Raw genomic sequence first — 18,716 nt, forward strand, 5'->3', positions numbered from 1 at the left:
AACCTTGTCTAAAAGGCTTGCTACCACCAAATGTGCCTTGGTTCGGGCATGTTGAAAAAAACATTTTCTGAAGTCTTTTTTGTTGTTTGTCTATGGCATGGGATGTTAAATAACTGTACATTCCACCCACTCTTTTGCTACTTTAATCCCTCCAGTCGTTTCTAGACCCAAACTCCCTACCTTTTTGCATGTTGTACAACCCAACTTTGAATTCTGCTTGACAAGCCAGGGGTTATACGTTTGTTTGTTGTTGAACTGCAAATTGCACCTGCTCAGAGCACTTTGTCGGTGAATGCAATGTCCCCCAGCTTCCCGTCTCCCTCTGAGTCTGACTCGCTAGTAGGCTTACTAGCTAGTGGAGGTGCCAGTGGTGATACACTGGCGGGATTAGTATCGCTGCTAGCTATAGCATCGCCATCAGGAACAGTTTGCCCCGTACTCCTCTCCTCCGGCACTGACAGTTCTCTGGCTCGTTCCGGGTTTGATTCACCATCTTTCTCTAGGTTTTTGGACTTGAAAAATGTAATCAAAATCGATTGCCTTTTCTTATCCATTTAAAAAAAAAATCTTTCCCATGATTCAAATTCAGTAGAGATGACTAGCCTAGGTGACGTGATTACGTAGGGACCTCTTCACTAGCTGACCACCACTCCCCATAACCTCTATGTACAAATAAGAGAGCAGGTCTGGAATCAGTGTGACAGTATAGGATGATTACACAGAAGGATCACCACACTTTTACATGATGGTCTTTCTGGGGGGGCAGGAGAAATAACAAGGAGGCAACTTGATTTAACGCTGATTGCTTTTATTAGAATGTCTGTAGTGCGAACAGTTAAACAATTAATAAATCATGCCGCGTACCAGATCCGGGCAAATAGGTGCCGGAACAAACAAAGTCAAATCTGATAGGTGCCGGATCCTGTCCTCAAATTAAGCACTGCCTACAGATGGAACATTATGGAGTCTTAAATGAGGCCTCGGTAAGTCCAGTGGCAACCTGTCATTCAGGGATTTCCGGTTTTGCATGTTATTTTGACATTAATACATGTCAAATATCCGTCAAACAAAAAATATATATCATTGTGTTAATAAAGTCGCATACAAACATGGTCTCTTTTTTGTTTTCTTGAGTAAGGCAGCTCCAAAATGCAGGTGTTTCAGCCTAGCTCAGTGCTTTCTGTGGTGGTGGGGCAAGCCAGCAGAAAATACAGTGCGTTGCGCTTTGATTGGCTCAGTGTTCTGTCACTCATGGGAACACTACCTCTCCGCCAAGTTTAAGGGTAGAGCTAGAAAATTCAAGCCCCTTGGGTGCTGCCATAGAGTTATATTAGAAGTGGCCATCTAAGAAGGCTCAAGGTCATTGGCCACAGATAAAATTACGTCAAATCACATATCTACAGTAGCTTTGATTGGACATGTCAACATCATACTTTCAAAAACTTAGCTAGCAGTCATCATGAATCAAGTTGACAATCTACTTGCAAATCCTTTTTAATCCTTGTCATACAGTTGAAATTGGAAGTTTACATACACCTAGGTGGGAGTCATTAAAACTTGTTTTTCAACCACTCCACACATTTCTTGTTAACAAACTAGAGAGTTTTGGCAAGTCGGTTAGGACATCTTGTGCATGACACAAGTAATTTTCCAACAATTGTTTACAGATAGATTATTTCACTTATAATTCACTGTATCACAATTCCAGTGGGCCAGAAGTTTACATACACAAAGTTGACTGTGCCTTTAAACAGCTTGGAAATTGTCATGCCTTAAGAAGCTTCGGATAGGCTAATTGACATCTGAGTCAACAGGAGGTGGATGTATTTCAAAGCCTACCTTCAAACGCAGTAACTCTGCTTGACATCATGGGAAAATCAAAAGAAATCAGCCAAGAGCTCAGAAAAAAAATTGTAGACCTGCACAAGTCTGGTTCATCCTTGGGAGGAATTTTCAAATGCCTGAAGGTACCACATTCATCTTTGCAAACAATAGTATGCAAGTATAAACACCAACTGGGACCTAGGGAAAAACGAGCTACGACTGGGAAAATACATTTTGAACTTTCATCCAACTAGGAATTGTAAATTCGGAACTCGTGCATCTTTCTAGAGCAGGCCTGGGCAATTCCAGTCCTTGGGGGCATGATTGGTGTCACGCTTTTCCCCATCCCTAGCAAATGCACCTGATTTAAACTAATTGCATTTTTTTATGAAGATCATGATTAGTTAATTATTGGAGTTGAGCGTGTTAGCTGGGGCTGGGGTAAAAGTGTGACACCAGTCAGGCCCCCGAGTTGCCCAGGCCTGTCTAGAGCTACTACCTAAAGATCACTGATGTTATCATGGTTCTACCCTATTTTCACCTCTTAATTTCACCTACTGTTCTGACTTGGTGGTGCACATGTAGCCTATAACCTGTTTTTGAGAAATGTAATCATTGAATATTATAAGAGACTTCATTGTCTGCTTATATGCCCCCTTTATTTATCCTACTGTTCTGACTTGGTGTACAGGGAGAACACCCTAAGAACGGCCCTTGTTCTGAATTCTATTGCTGTACATTTCAAAAGTGCTGAACAAATTGTTATATTGACTACGTCCGTCCTAGCTTGCTCATTAATGTCTTAATCGAAATTATGGATTGCCTCTTATCCACTTGTCGTCCCCTTATGCAATAGTTTGTACTGTATATCTCAATTGTCAGTAGAAACTACATTTGTTTAGGCAAGTCAGCCATATCAGCTATGTTTTTAAAAGGCAGTAAATGAGGCTGAATTAACTGTTTCGCTGCCAGACAAGGCTCCGCTGAGAGCCAAGGCTCCGCTGATAGACAGGTGTAGCAGTGGCTGTGTTGGGACTCTGATGTTGGTACAGCTTTATGTAGGACCTAACAGTTTGTGGACACCGTTAGTCACCGTTATAGTGCTTTTTGGGTTTTTTTACCCCACCAAGATTTCCATGCTATAATCGCCACTGGGTAATGCCAAATCAAATTTCATACATATGACAACTTTTTAATTATTTATAAATTATGCTTTTAGCTACAAAAGTCATGTATGTATGTATGTGTGTTTGTGTGTGTGTGTGTGTGTTTTTTACATTTTTGGAAATGTATAACATTTACGTAAAAATTCAGACCCTTTACTCAGTACTTTGTTGAAGCACCTTTGGCAGTGATCACAACCTTGAGTCTTCTTAGGTATGATGCTACAAGCTTGGCACACCTGTATTTGGGGAGTTTCTCCCATTTCTTGTCTGCAGATCCTCAAACTCTGTCAGGTTGGATGGGGAGTGTCGATGCACAGCTATTTTCAGGTCTCAGAGTTGTTCGATCGGGTGTATGTCCGGGCTCTGTCTGGGCCACTCAAGGATATTCAGAGACTTGTTCTGAAGCCGCTCATGTGTTGTCTTGGCTGTGTGCTTAGGGTGGTTGTCCTCTTGGAAGGTGAACCTTCACCTCAGTCTGAGGTCCTGAGAGCTTTGGAGTAGGTTTTCATCAAGGATCTCTCTGTACTTTGCTCCGTTCATCTTTCCCTTGATCCTGACTAGTCTCCCAGTCCTTGCTGCTGAAAACATCCCCACAGAATGATGCTGCCACCACCATGCTTCCTCGTAGGAATGGTGCCAGGTTTTCTCCAGACGTGACGCTTGGCATTCAGGCCAAAGAGTTCAGTCTTGGATTCATCACACCAGAGAATCTTGTTTCTCATGTTCTGAGAGTCCATTAGGTGCCTTTTGGCAAACTCCAAGCGGGCTGTCATGTGCCTTTTACTGAGGAGTGTCTTCCGTATGGCCACTCTACCATAAAGGCCTGATTGGTGGAGTGCTGTAGAGATGGTTGTCCTTCTGGAAAGTTCTCCCATCTCCGCAGAGGAACTCTGGAGCTCAGTCAGAGTGATCATCGGGTTGCTGGTCACCTCTCTGACCAAGGCCCTTCTCCCCCGATTGATCAGTTTGGTCGGGCGGCCAGCTCAAGGAAGAGTCTTGGTGGTTCCAAACTTCTTCCATATAAGAATGATGGAGGCCACTGTGTTCTTGAGGACCTTCAATATTGCAGAAATGTTTTGGTACATTTCCCCAGATCTGTGCCTCGACACAATCCTGTCTCTATGGACAATTCCTTCGACCTCATGGCTTGGTTTTGGCTCTGACATGCACTGTCAACTGTGGGACCAGTGTGTGCCTTTCCAAATCATGTCCAATCAGTTGAATTTTCCACAGGTGAAACATCAAGGATGATCAATGGAAATAAGATGCATCTGAGCTCAATTTCCAGTCTCATAGGGAAGGGTCTGAATACTTATGTAAATAAGGTATTTTTGTTTTTTTTCGTTTTAATGCATTTGCAAACATTTCTAAAAACCTGTTTTCGCTTTGTCATTATTGGGTATTGTGTGGAGATTGAGGAAAAACATGAATTTAATCAATTTTAGAGTAAAGCTCTAACATAACAAAATGTGGGGAAATTAAAGGGTTCTGAATACAAATCCCCAAAATAATAACATTTCTTTGTCCTGGTTTCGAGGAATCACTATTTTTTTATGGATAAACCAAGTGTATAAAAAGTTACAAGCTAAAGGATGTTACTTTAGTAACAAGAATAAATCCCAAGTTTGACAAGAACAAATTTTATTCTTAATTCTTAGTTTACCTCCCTATGCAATTTACTGTGTAGCCTACACAAGTAAATGAGTCATCATAATAATTTTTGAACACTAATGCGTGCCTTTTTCTGCATTTGTGCAGTGAATCCTTAGTGCTGGTAGCCTATATTATTTTCAGATGTATTGCATTATATATTTTTATGGCTGAGTTGGTAGAGCATGGCGCTTGCCACGCCAGGGTGTGAGTTTGATTCCCACGGGGGACCAGTACGAAAAAAAGGTATGTTAAATCTATGCACTCACTTCTGTTAGTCGTTCTGCATAAGAGCGTCTGCTAAATGACTCAAATGTGAATGTATAGAAGGCGTCGTTTGGTTATTGTAAAGGTGCAGAAGGGTAACCCCTCCCTTCTGGGGCACATCTATAGATATAAATCCTTTGCCACCGCTGCCGCTCCTCTTCATTCGCAGTGGTGGTGCTATCCGTCTCCAAAGTTTTCCCGCGTCTACGCTTTCTACATCTACACTTTCAACATTTACATAAACGTGTATTTCAGTTGCATATATTTTGCCAAGAGTTTGGTTCATGTTTGCTCTACTAGCCAATGTTTTACCTGTAGCCGGACGTGGACATTGGCATAGGTGCCAAATTGTTTTAGTTTTTATCAGTAAAACTGTGACATTTTGCTTCAAATTATGACTTTCTTTAGTCCAAATATTAGTAATATAAGTTTGGAAACGGAATTGGCAGAGAATTTGCCCCGGGATGAGCGCTTGGCTCGAGTTGAAATAGCCCTTTTAAGCATAATATTTTTCTGTGGAGCAATCTTAAATTTTGGACTGCTATTTGTGCTGTGGAAGCGGAGGAAGCAGCTCTCGAGGATGCGCGTCTTTGTTTTTCACCTTTGCCTGGCAGACCTGGTTGTCACATTTTTCCAAGTTTGTCCGCAGCTGATGTGGGATGTAACGGACAGATTCTTCGGTCCTGACGTTTTGTGCCGCCTGGTGAAATACCTGCAGGTCGTTGGCATGTTTGCCTCCACTTACATGATTGTAGTGATGACCATTGATCGCTACCAAGCAATCTGTAACCCAATGGTTACTTTCCAGAGGCGGAGAGCGCGCTGGAACGTGCCTGTGTGCGTTGCTTGGTCTGTATCCCTCATCGGGAGTCTCCCTCAAGTGTTCATCTTCTCCCGAGTTCAAATCGCGCCTGGTGTCTATGACTGCTGGGCTGACTTCATCAAACCGTGGGGGCTAAAAGCTTACGTGACCTGGACCACTCTAGTGATATTTGTCTTGCCCATCTTAACTGTTATCGTGTGCCAGGTGCGTATTTGCCGAGCTGTTCAAATCAACTTTCACATGAAAACTCATCAAGTATCGACATTTCTCGCCAAGCCGCTGCCCTCCAGGGCAAGTAGCGTTGCTGGGGTGTCCAAAGCCAGGATCAAGACCGTGAAGATGACTTTGGTCATTGTTCTTGCCTACATTATCTGTTGGACTCCTTTCTTCACTGCCCAGTTGTGGTCCGTCTGGGATGTCCAAGCACCCACTGAGAGTAAGAGCTGTTCAATCTGTATATCTAAGAAATCCCTCCTTTGTCACACGTTTTAATGCCTGGATTACAACTTTACTTGCAATGTATGTTTACTATAGCTTATGTATTTGGCATTTTGGCGCCACCTCCTATATGTATTAAGGAATAGAAATACATGAGGACGCTTTAGATAATATTTTGTGTGTTAAATCTTTTGATATATATTTCAGCTGCCACTTTCACCATCCTGATGCTCCTGGCGAGTCTGAACAGCTGTGCAAACCCCTGCATCTACCTGCTCTTCAGTGGGAAGCGCCCCAAGATACGTATGGCTTTGGTGTGTGTTAGCCAGTCGGACATGAATGACTCCATACAAGAGGACGCCACTGTGGTTAGCTCGCGGTACAGTTCCAAGAGCCTTTCTAACTCCAGATGAAACAAGTTGACCAGAGCTCAGTCTGGCTCAGGGGTGATTGGTGTCGCACTTTTTCTCCATCCCTAGCAAACACAGTGATTAATGCTGATAGAGCTTGGTGTAAATAGGTGTAAAGAGCATATATTAAATATTCAGCTCACTAAGCATAGCTGCGGGAAGTAGTGGTGCTGCAGCACCCCCTGAAAAATCAGAATACCTTTTGAATAATTTTGAGAATAAAAAATTCACACACACTGGGCCTTTTACGAGTCCTGTATTAGCTGACCAATATAGCCATCTGTAACATAGCCAATTTTTATTTCGATTTTATTTTATTTTTTCACAAAAGTAGTGCACTGGGCCTTTAATAGCCCTGTATTAAAGGCCCAAAATAGCTGTCTGTAGTGCAGGCATTTAAAAAAAATATTATTTTAAACTAATACAGGCCTTTTTGCTGATATAAACTCAGCAAAAAAAAGAACCGTCCTCTCACTGTCAACTGCGGTTATTTGCAGCAAACGTAACATGTGTAAATATTTGTATGAACATAACAATATTCAACAACTGAGACATGTGAGTAACATAAATGGAATAATGTGTCCCTGAACAAAGGGGGGGGGATCAAAATCAAAAGTAACAGTCAGTATCTGATGTGGCCACCAGCTGCATTAAGTACTGCGGTGCATTTCCTCCTGCACCAGATTTGCCAGTTCTTGCTGTAGTAAGATGTTACCGCACTCTTCCACCATGGCACCTGCAAGTTCCTGGACATTTCTGTGGGGAATGACCCTATCCCTCACCCTCCGATCCAACAGGTCCCAGACGTGCTCAATGGGAATGAGATCCGGGCTGGCCATGGCAAAACACTGACATTCCTGTCTTGCAGGAAATCACGCACAGAACGAGTAGTATGGCTGGTGGCATTGTCATGCTGGAGGGTCATGTCAGGATGAGCCTGCAGGAAAGGTACCACATGAGGGAGGATGTCTTCCCTGTAACGCACAGCGTTGAGATTGTCTGCAATGACAACAAGCTCAGTCCGATGATGCTGTGACACACCGCAGACCATGAGGGACCCTCCACCTCTATCCCGCTCCAGAGTACAGGCATCGGTGTAGCGCTCATTCCTTCGACGATAAATGCGAATCCTATCTCCCTGTAGCACTGTCTTAGGCGTCTCACAGTACAGACATTGCAATTATTGCCCTGGCCACATCTGCAGTCCTCATACCTCCTTGTAGCAAGCCTAAGGCATGTTCACAAACATGAGCAGGGACCCTGGGCATCTTTCTTTTGGTGTCTTTCAGAGTCATTAGAAAGGCCTCTTTAGTGTCCTGAGTTTTCATAACTGTGACCTTAATTGCCTACCGTCTGTAAGCTGTTAGTGTCTTAACGACCGTTCCACAGGTGCATGTTCATTAATTATTTATGGTTCATTCGACAAGCATGGGAAACAGTGTTTAAAACCTTTACAAGGAAGATCTGTGAAGTTATTTGGATTTTTACGAATTATCTTTGAAAGACAGGGTCCTGAAAAATGGACACTTCTTTTTTTGCTGAGTTTAGCAGTCTGTAGCGCAGGCAAAATACAAATCGCAGCACCCCCACCCCCAAACATCTTCCCGCTGCTATGACTCTAAGATCTAGCTAAATCTGCAAATTGTTACAGCACATCTATGTTTATACGTTTTTCTGTCACTGAAAATGAATATAGACGGGGAGCTGTGTACAAATATGTAAATACTGACACTGACAGTGTTATAAAGAAACCTCATTGCATATTTTTTGAACACAGATAGTCAATGTGATTCAGGAATGTTCTCATAACATGAGTTTGAACATTCAAGCATTGAGCTGGTTAAGGTGATATATACGCAGTGAAATTAACTTGTGTAAAAAAGGGCCTATGCCCAACATACTGTCAGTGTTTGAATTCATATTTATTGCAATTTAGTTATTGTAACTAATGTTAGCCTCAGTGTTTTGCACATCTGATTTATGAAATTATGTCAGCATTAAAATGCATATTCAGGGTAGAAAATACATTGATTTCAAATATGCAATTTATTAATATATCAATTATAAAATATGAACAATTTAGTTTTGGAGCTGAAAACTACATGTGTAGAAAGTAGTCTACTTTATGATGTAGGCTACAATACATCTAGAATGCCAGTAAATGTAGACTATATCTGTTTTCCTCATTTGATCCAGGAGAGTGGGTCGGGTATATTCACAGCAGAGGTAGGCTACTTCAAACAGTGTCAGAGGGCACTGTTTCCCACGGCCAAGGGAGGTGATGGGTAGACACAGGAGGTAAGATGAATTCCAATGAAATAGCCTAATGATGTACTTAAGTTAGTTGTGACAAAATAAGTAAGAAATAAGAGTTGGCTCCTATTTTACTATACCATGGTCCATTTATATGAGACATTTTGGAAAGTATCCTGCACAGGCCATAATTTAAAAAAGGAAAATGAGGATCTTATCATGGCTCTCCATCCTGAACCAATGACACTTAACAAATCTCAATGAAACTCTTTTCCACTCCCACAAACTCCTATTGGAAGACTGGTGGACTTAAAGCCTTGGGATAGTGGGATGAACACTCACACACTACTGCTAAGACCTGTTATCTTCTCCAGTGTGGCAGCTGTCTCAGTTTGGTCCTTTTATGATAAAGGGTTCCCACCATTCATCAGCCAGATTTCTGACAACCAGACGACTCTGTCAGTTTGTTCATTCAGGAAGATATCCTGGTGAGTGGACTCAAAAACTCATTAGGAATCAAACCACACATAGGCCTACTGCACACATGTACGTACTTGTTTCTCTATCTCTCACTCAAACTTAAAACACACTAACACCTGACAATATTTGCTTCAAAGTAAGTGTGTAAAAAGTGATGATGACGCACATTATGGTTGAAAGGTATTTCATTAAAACCTGCCATAGCCTATGTCACAGAATAGATTTGATTAGAAATACAAATGAAACAAACAGTCACCCTTAATGGCATTCGTAATTTGGTAAACACCTATGTTTGCATTCGCACAAAGGTTATTGTAGATGGTTCAATTAACCCCAAACAAATCTAACAGTCAACATAGAAAAGCAAAATGAGCTAGCTCTAAGTGCATTTAACGCAGTGTTTTAGCTTTAATTTGCATGTAGGATCCACTAATGTATCTCACTGCGATTCCAAAGAGGTGGATTTTCATACTGTGATAACGATCACCGAAATCGATCTACGAGTACGGCATGAAAACAAAACCAGTGGATAAGTGAGAACATGGGGCGAACTATTCTGGTGAAAGCAGTCGGTCTCCTTTGTATGGTTTTGTTAGAGTATGTGAACATCAAATGAAAGCGAAAATGACTAAACATGGTTCAACATTTTCATAATATTTGTAAGATTAAATCTCACACCATTGTATATAAAAATAGTCTTAAATATCTCTTACTAAATAACTTATCTCGACATCTCCAAAATATCTTATCCTGTTTTCATGGCAAACTTGCTTTATCAAGTATATGTGAACAGAGGTTTGTGGTACATAAATAACATCGCTTTGGGCAATGCACATGTTTCAGTGTCCAGTTAGGATGTACATGTTTAATCTTTAAGTACAAAGCTAAATAAATGAAGTGGACACAACTAAACACAATACATTAGCTGACTGTTCCATGAACTGTTGAGGTGATGGTTTGTATGATGCATCGAGATCAGCTATACATGTCAGATCCCCAAGCAAGATAGGACAGCTCGAAGTGATTTATTTTGTGAGATACAATCAACGAAGCCACGTAACATCATGATCGATCCCATGCTTGTGCGACACTGACAAACCAGACGATGTCTGTTTCCAAAATGGCAGGGAATATCGATCATGTCTTGTTGTATGACGTAGGCTACTGTGTGAATCAGATTGGTTCATCAATGTTGTAAGTCATCTGTTGGGGTTTCATTGTTCCCTTCTCTGTCAGTTTTGATGCTGTCAGAGCACGTTCCCACTATCCAGATGGTTATTCAAACGGGATCATTAATGAGATAAAAATGCACTGCTCCTGGGGGATCATCCATCCAACCAATATTTGTGAAAATACTTTTTAAACAACCGACAGCTTACAAAAATGATTGTTTATAATAATAAATGCATCATGTTTATCATGTTTTAACCATGCAACGCATTGCATAAGAGTAAACATGAATATGACCAAGATGTAACGGAAAATTCACAGGAGATTTAATGACAATGCAATTTTATGCGGACTGTCCCGCTCTCTAATCCTTGAAGATAAGTGTTTATAATATTCGGGTTTGTATATAACAATCGTGTCTCATTTCCGGCAACTGAATGATAAAATGAACTGCTACTGCCATGTGTTTACAAAAGCACCATGGGGAAGACTTGGTCGGGGACTCCAAAGAGACGGCGTGAGGTAAGCATGTATCAGTCAATAAGATTGATTCAGGGGTGTAAACGTTCATTTGTTGCACATTCCTGATCCTAGGCTACAAAATGACCACTACTACTGCAATAAAAAAATACATATACAGGCCACAAAATTACCACTACAACAAACCTCAAAACAAGCCCCACACACAGATAGCAAATTACCAAATTGCAGCACTATCCCCCCAAATCCGTCCATATATCAACGTTGACAGGACAACAGCTTTCCCAACGCAGGTAGTGTACTATACTTACTATGCACAGTGCCATTCCCTACCGTTAAAGTTTAAAACACTGCACACTAAAATGACACTTCACAAAACGTGAAAGTGCAAGGTGCTATATATACACTGCTCAAAAAAATAAAGGGAACACTTAAACAACACAATGTAACTCCAAGTCAATCACACTTCTGTGAAATCAAACTGTCCACTTAGGAAGCAACACTGATTGACAATAAATTTCACATGCTGTTGTGCAAATGGAATAGACAAAAGGTGGAAATTATAGGCAATTATCAAGACACCCCCCAAAACAGGAGTGATTCTGCAGGTGGTGACCACAGACCACTTCTCAGTTCCTATGCTTCCTGGCTGATGTTTTGGTCACTTTTGAATGCTGGCGGTGCTCTCACTCTAGTGGTAGCATGAGACGGAGTCTACAACCCACACAAGTGGCTCAGGTAGTGCAGTTCATCCAGGATGGCACATCAATGCGAACTGTGGCAAAAAGGTTTGCTGTGTCTGTCAGTGTAGTGTCCAGAGCATGCAGGCGCTACCAGGAGACAGGCCAGTACATCAGGAGACGTGGAGGAGGCCGTAGGAGGGCAACAACCCAGCAGCAGGACCGCTACCTCCGCCTTTGTGCAAGGAGGAGCACTGCCAGAGCCCTGCAAAATGACCTCCAGCAGGCCACAAATGTGCATGTGTCTGCTCAAACGGTCAGAAACAGACTCCATGAGGGTGGTATGAGTGACCGACGTCCACAGGTGGGGGTTGTGCTTACAGCCCAACCCCGTGCAGGACGTTTGGCATTTGCCAGAGAACACCAAGATTGGCAAATTCGCCACTGGCGCCCTGTGCTCTTCACAGATGAAAGCAGGTTCACACTGAGCACATGAGCACGTGTGACAGACGTGACAGAGTCTGGAGACGCCGTGGAGAACGTTCTGCTGCCTGCAACATCCTCCAGCATGACTGGTTTGGCGATGGGTCAGTCACGGTGTGGGGTGGCATTTCTTTGTGGGGCCGCACAGCCCTCCATGTGCTCGCCAGAGGTAGCCTGACTGCCATTAGGTACCGAGATGAGATCCTCAGACCCCTTGTGAGACCATATGCTGACACATGCACATTTGTGGCCTGCTGGAGGTCATTTTGCAGGGCTCTGGCAGTGCACCTCCTTGCACTAAGGCGGAGGTACCGGTCCTGCTGCTGGGTTGTTGCCCTCCTACGGCCTCCTCCACGTCTCCTGATGTACTGGCCTGTCTCCTGGTAGCGCCTGCATGCTCTGGACACTACGCTGACAGACACAGCAAACCTTTTTGCCACAGTTCGCATTGATGTGCCATCCTGGATGAACTGCACTACCTGAGCCACTTGTGTGGGTTGTAGACTCCGTCTCATGCTACCACTAGAGTGAGAGCACCGCCAGCATTCAAAAGTGACCAAAACATCAGCCAGGAAGCATAGGAACTGAGAAGTGGTCTGTGGTCACCACCTGCAGAATCACTCCTGTTTTGGGGGGTGTCTTGATAATTGCCTATAATTTCCACCTTTTGTCTATTCCATTTGCACAACAGCATGTGAAATTTATTGTCAATCAGTGTTGCTTCCTAAGTGGACAGTTTGATTTCACAGAAGTGTGATTGACTTGGAGTTACATTGTGTTGTTTAAGTGTTCCCTTTATTTTTTTGAGCAGTGTATATCTGTCACAGGTTATGAAGGCATATAAGGTCCAAAACGTATGCTCCTTTCCTTTTATTTATTTATATATATATATAAAAGGAAAGGAGCATACGTTTTGGACCTTATATGCCTTCATAACCTGCTGTGCACAACATGTGCAAGCAGATACGTGATTAAAGACTGGCGAATAGGGAATCAATGCATATTAACAAGGAATATAGGATAAAAAATGTACAATTAAATGTCACAAATTATTGGAAAAAAACAACAGTCCGGGCTATATAACAACATCAGAAGCTAAAGATATGAACTACTCGAGTAGACTAAAAAACTGAGAGAGCAGCGGGGGAACATTTTAACATCTAAAAAGTCCAACAACTTCAGATCTTTCGTGACAAATAAATAATACACCATCAATAGATTCATTAACTGTGGATATAACAATGTATGGTCTTGTCCATCCGGCTTGCAACACTGGTATTACGCGCAGACAACTACGGTTACGCATCAACGAGCATCGCAGTGCCATCCGAATAAATTACTTAAAATCACCAGTGGCCAGGCATTTTCATGAGGCTAATCATGCTGTGACTGATCATAAGTTCTGTGCCATTGACTGTTTTCTTAAGCCACAGATGCCGCAATTTGGATGAGCGCCTTCTCCAGCGCGAAGCCCGATGGATCTTGTACTTAAAAACTCTACATCCCCAAGGGCTTAATGAGGAAGTGGACCTTGTATGTTTATTGTAGTGTTGTCTGCACAACTGAGCAAGAGAACAAGTACATTTGAGTGTCTAGTTTGAGAAACGGACGCCTCACAAGTCCTCAACTGGCAGCTTCATTAAATAGTACCCGCAAAACACCAGTCTCAATGTCAACAGTGAAGAGGCGACTCCAGGATGCTGGCCTTCTAGGCGGAATTGCTGATGATTCTGTCGTAATTAGTGAAAACGTTATTGATTTTTACCGCTTTAAATGGCATTTTATAGATGTTATGTATTTCTATCAAATCAGAACTAGAATGTTTACTCAAAACAAAGGTTGTAACGTATGCTAGACATTTATAGAATAAATCATATCTAATTTGAAGATTCTGTGACAAACGGTGAATAAGTTATTGATTTTTACATTTGTAAATGGCTTTTGTCGAATGTCTATTGAATGTCTGATGAATGTTTGTTGAATGTCCGAATGTAAAACCAACTTTACCTCGGTCCCCTGCCGCTCTCTGAGCTTTTTAGCCTACTCGAGTATTTAATATATTTGCTTCTGATATTGTTATGTAGCCCAGACTGTTGTCTTTTTCCAATCATTTATGACATTTGAATTGTCCATTTTTTGATAGTCTATATATAGCTTGTTAATATGCATTGACTCTCTATTCGCCAGTCTCTAATCAACTATCTACTTGCATCTGTTATGCACAGCAGGTGTCTTAAGTAGGTGTCATTTTTATTTGTTTGTACAGCACTAATGATGGCATAAGGTTGACACGTATGCTCCGTTGCGTTTTTATATAGCATCTTGCACTTTTTGTATTCTTTCAAGCATGGATTAAATTATATTATTTTTGCATCTCGGCCTCCTTGTGTTATTCCTATCTGAAATGCAGCCATACAGCACACAACAACATTTTGCACACACGAACGTACACGATGTCGAAGAGAAGCCCCATGAAGATTGGCAGCCCAAGATGCGCTCATTAAAACAGCACACACCGTAACCATTGATTCAGGGACATGGATAGAAGGCTACAGCCAGTCAGCGCAACGAAAGGATGCACTGTCAATTTCAGCACCACTGAAGTGGACAGCCAGGACAACAGGAGCATTGTGCCAGGGCTCACCTCTGAGCTCAACCAATAGGCTACATCGGTCATTGTCCCTAAACACATACAATAACGCAAAGCTGTATATCTATCAATAGCATTTAGATCCGCAAAAGCAAGCAATGACATTAAGAATAATAGATAAATCTAAAATGCATTGAAGTAAAAAGGAAAAGCCTAAAGTAACCACATATTACATTTTTAAAAATCTGCCAGGCTTACATGAGTGGAAAACCAATTAATTAATAATTCTGGCATGGCCTTAAAGGTTGTAGCTTACCATTTAGAAGAGCTGCAGCCTCCTTGATGATGTGTTGAACCTCATGATACATTTGATTACATTCTCCTTCCTGACGAAATTTACTTGCCAGGTCCCTCTTAAATGCCAGCTGGGCTTTTCGTTAATGTAATATGCTGTGTTCACTGAATATGTTATTCAGGGTGGAGAATGAATATTCGAACATTGCTGTAGATGCCCCAAATCAATGTTTCAGTGCCAACAGCATAGTCGGCATTACTGACAAAGGCCCGTCATATCTTTGAAGAACACTGAGTGGGGTCCATTTGTTGTTGCTGGTTGTGGTTGTGATTTCACTTTGCAAGAATATGCGACCCACAATAAACTCCACTTCCACTGGTTCAGTTTTGGTTAGATCCAACAATGGCTTGACCTTGTTCACATCCAAAAAGTTTGGGCTCTCGGCATCCATGGCACACAGAGCTTGAAGGGAATGTCAAGGTAACAGAGCTTCAGCAAAACTCACAAAGCAGAGATGTCAAAGAGTGCATTGTGAATGCATATCTCTAAGTACCACACATTGAACAGTTGACAACTTTGTGACACTAAGAAGAGCAGAGGCATCCTCATGCCTCCTCTGCCTTCCAATCATTCTTAATATGTGGCAAACAATTGGAGACAAGCCCCCAAAACTCAGGTGCAGACATGAGATTGTTTGGGAGAGAGTTGTCACATGACTCTGGATTCTGTGTTTTTAAAGAAGAGTGCTTCTTTCAGAGAGCAGGTACACTGAACAAAAATCTGAACACAACATGCAACAATTTCAAAGATTTTACCAAGGTACAGTTCTTATAAAGAAATCTGTCAATTGAAATAAATTCATTATGGATTTCGCATAACTGGTGTTTCATCCTAAGATGCTGGGTTCTTTTACTGAAGACTCCGAAGGGGCTTATAATAAACGGAACAGATTTATTTAATGTTCTCCTTAACACATTACAGTCGACCACTCTCTACAGTGTCTTCAGCCCAACTCTCCCATACATCATTGAACTCTAACCGCCCTTGCGTCTCGTAATCCAATCGCTTCAATGCAAGAATGGAAACCCCATTGTCATTTGTTTTAATTCAAATAACAACCCCTGCAAACAAATCCCATTGGCTATTTGCACCATTTCAAATCTAAACTCATTAACACATTTCTCAATACACCAATACCGGGAGTCTGGTGGTTACAGATACCTTACAAAAAAGGTAAGGGCCTGGATCAGAAAACCAGTCAGTATCTGGTGTGACCACCATCTGCCTAATGCAGCGCAACACATCTACTTCGCATATAGTTGATCGGGCTGTTGACTGTGACCTGTGGAATGTTGTCCCACTCCTCTTCAATGGCTGTGCAAAGTTACTGGATATTGGCGGGATCTGGAACACACTGTCGTACATGTCGATCCAGAGCTTCCCAAACGTGCTCAATGGGTGACATGTCTGGTGAGTATGCAGGCTATGGAAGAACTGGGACATTTTCATCTTCCAGGAATTGTGTACAGATCCTTGCAACATGGGGCTGTGCATTATCATGCTGAAACATGAGGTGATGGCGGCGGATGATTGGCACAACAATGGTCCTCAAGATCTTGCCACGGTATCTCTGGCCGTGTTTAGACATGACAGTTCATGCAGCTTTTGTATTCTGATCATGGAATTCCAAACCCGTCATACGTCTACATTTACATTTAAATGTGCCCTCCATGTCCACATTGTGTCCGTAGGGAAAATATGATAACACAACAACAACTGTTGGCAGTAGTTAACTATTGTAAGCTAAGTAGCCAGCTAACCTCTGTAGGTAACCAGCAAGCTAGCAGAGGAAGCAACGTAAATGGATTGCAAACGAGTTAGCATAACTATAGCCATATTTTCTTCTTTCTTCTAAATATTAGCCAGATGGCTAGCATTTATGTGGCCAGCAAACACGTTCCCCATATCACATGCAAGGAACGTATTTCCTCCAACGTATTTCCTGCTCAGTCTGAAAACACACGTTCTCTGGAGACTTGTGGGAGGAGTGCTGATGATGTCGCCCACTGTATGCGTTTTCGGTAGCCTGATTGCATCCAGACTGTGGAGAAATCCACACAAAATGCATCCCTGACCACCTGAAGTGGGCAGACACATCTGAACACAATCAGACCACAAAGTGACTTTTGTGCATCTAGACCCGTCTTTTCAATGCGAAATTGCTATTCTGATAGCAGAAGTTGCATGTAAGTGTCAAGTGTAGACACAACGTCTGTGCATTCAAATTGCCATCTATAATATGCAATTGTGTTCATTGTCCATAGCTTATACCTGCACATGCCATAACCCCACCATCACCATGTGGCACTATGTTCACAACGTTGACATCAGCAAACTGCTCTCCCACACGACACCATACAAGCTGTTTGCCATCTGCCCGGTACAGTTGAAATCCGTATTCATCCATAAGGAGCACACTTCTCCAACATGCCATCGAAGGTGAGCATTTGCCCACTGGAGTCGGTTACGATGCCGAACTGCAGTCAGGTCAAGACCCTTGTGGGAACGACGAGCACGCAGATGTGCTGCCTAAGACGTTTTTTTTTTACAGTTTGTGCAGAAATTATTCGGTTGTACAAACCCACAGTTTCATCAGCTATCCGGGTGGCTGGTCTCAGATGATCCCGCAGGTGAAGAAGCTGGATGTGGAGGTCCTGGGCTGGCGTGGTTACATGTGGTCTGCGGTTGTGAGGCCGGTTGGACGTACTGCCAAATTCTCTAAAACAACGTTGGAGGTGGCTTACGGTAGAGAAGTTAACATTCAATCCTCTGGCAACAGCTCTGTTGGACTTTCCTGCAGTCAGGAAGCCAATTGCACGTTCCCTCAAAACTTGCGACATCTGTGGCATTGTATTGTGTGACAAAACGGCACAATTTAGAGTTGCCTTTTATTGTCCCCCGCGCAAGGTGCACCTGTGTAATGATCATGCTGTTTAATCAGCTTCTTGATATGCCACACCTGTCAGGTGGATGGATTATCTTGGGAAATTATACAAGCTCACTAACAGGAATGTAAACAAATTTGTGCATCAAACTTGAGCGATATAAGCTTTTTGTGCATATTTCAGCTCATGAAACATAGGACCAACACTTTACATGTTGCATTTATATTTGTGTTCAGTGTAGATAGCTAGGACCTCTCTGACCATTGAAGCCATCAGTGTCTTCAATGTAAAGTGAGCTAGAGGGGAGCCGAGGGAGCCCACTGGGCAAAAACTGGTTGAATCAACGTTGTTTTCATCCACGTCATTTCAACCCAAAACATCTATGTGATGACATTGAATCAACATGGAAAACTGATTGGATTAGCAAAAAGTCATCAACATAAGGGAATTCCGTCTTTTTTTTACCCAAATCCAATGACTTGGTGAAATGGTGATGTTTTTTGTTGATTTCACGTTGAATTCATATGACAACTCAACCAAATGTAAATCAAAGCTAGACATTGAACTAAACTAGATGTTCAACTGATGTCTGTGTCCAGTGGGAAGGGAGGTGAGTGGAGCGGAGGTAAAGATTGACAGGAAGGTCATGGATTACTTAATAGCAGGCTAAGCTATGGAAACTCTGGAGCATATTGAGAAAAACAAGTATTGTAGATGATTTGCTTTGTTATGTGTCTCTCAGGGTTTATATAAGGTTGCTCT

The 18,716-nt window shown here is 42.2% G+C and overlaps 1 protein-coding gene across 1 annotated transcript; it reads left to right on the forward strand.

Annotated features, from left to right (window-relative positions):
• The first annotated feature begins 94 nt into the window (after positions 1 to 94).
• On the forward strand, positions 95 to 6,814 carry LOC129815021 (oxytocin receptor-like). The gene is made up of 2 exons (XM_055868285.1): positions 95 to 6,166; positions 6,376 to 6,814. Exons 1-2 carry the CDS (start codon positions 5,302 to 5,304, stop codon positions 6,579 to 6,581), a joined length of 1,071 nt encoding a protein of 356 aa, XP_055724260.1. The 5' UTR covers positions 95 to 5,301; the 3' UTR covers positions 6,582 to 6,814.
• The last annotated feature ends 11,902 nt before the right edge of the window (positions 6,815 to 18,716 follow it).

The sequence above is a fragment of the Salvelinus fontinalis genome, chromosome 18, assembly GCF_029448725.1.
Source record: "Salvelinus fontinalis isolate EN_2023a chromosome 18, ASM2944872v1, whole genome shotgun sequence".
NCBI lineage: Eukaryota > Metazoa > Chordata > Actinopteri > Salmoniformes > Salmonidae > Salvelinus > Salvelinus fontinalis.

Bases quoted from the DNA above. Each gene is read 5' to 3' on its own strand.
- LOC129815021 (XM_055868285.1), top strand. From the start codon at position 5,302: ATGACTTTCTTTAGTCCAAATATTAGTAATATAAGTTTGGAAACGGAA. The intron at 6,167-6,375 runs GTAAGAGCTGTT...TATATATTTCAG, and splicing joins TGTCCAAGCACCCACTGAGA to CTGCCACTTTCACCATCCTG.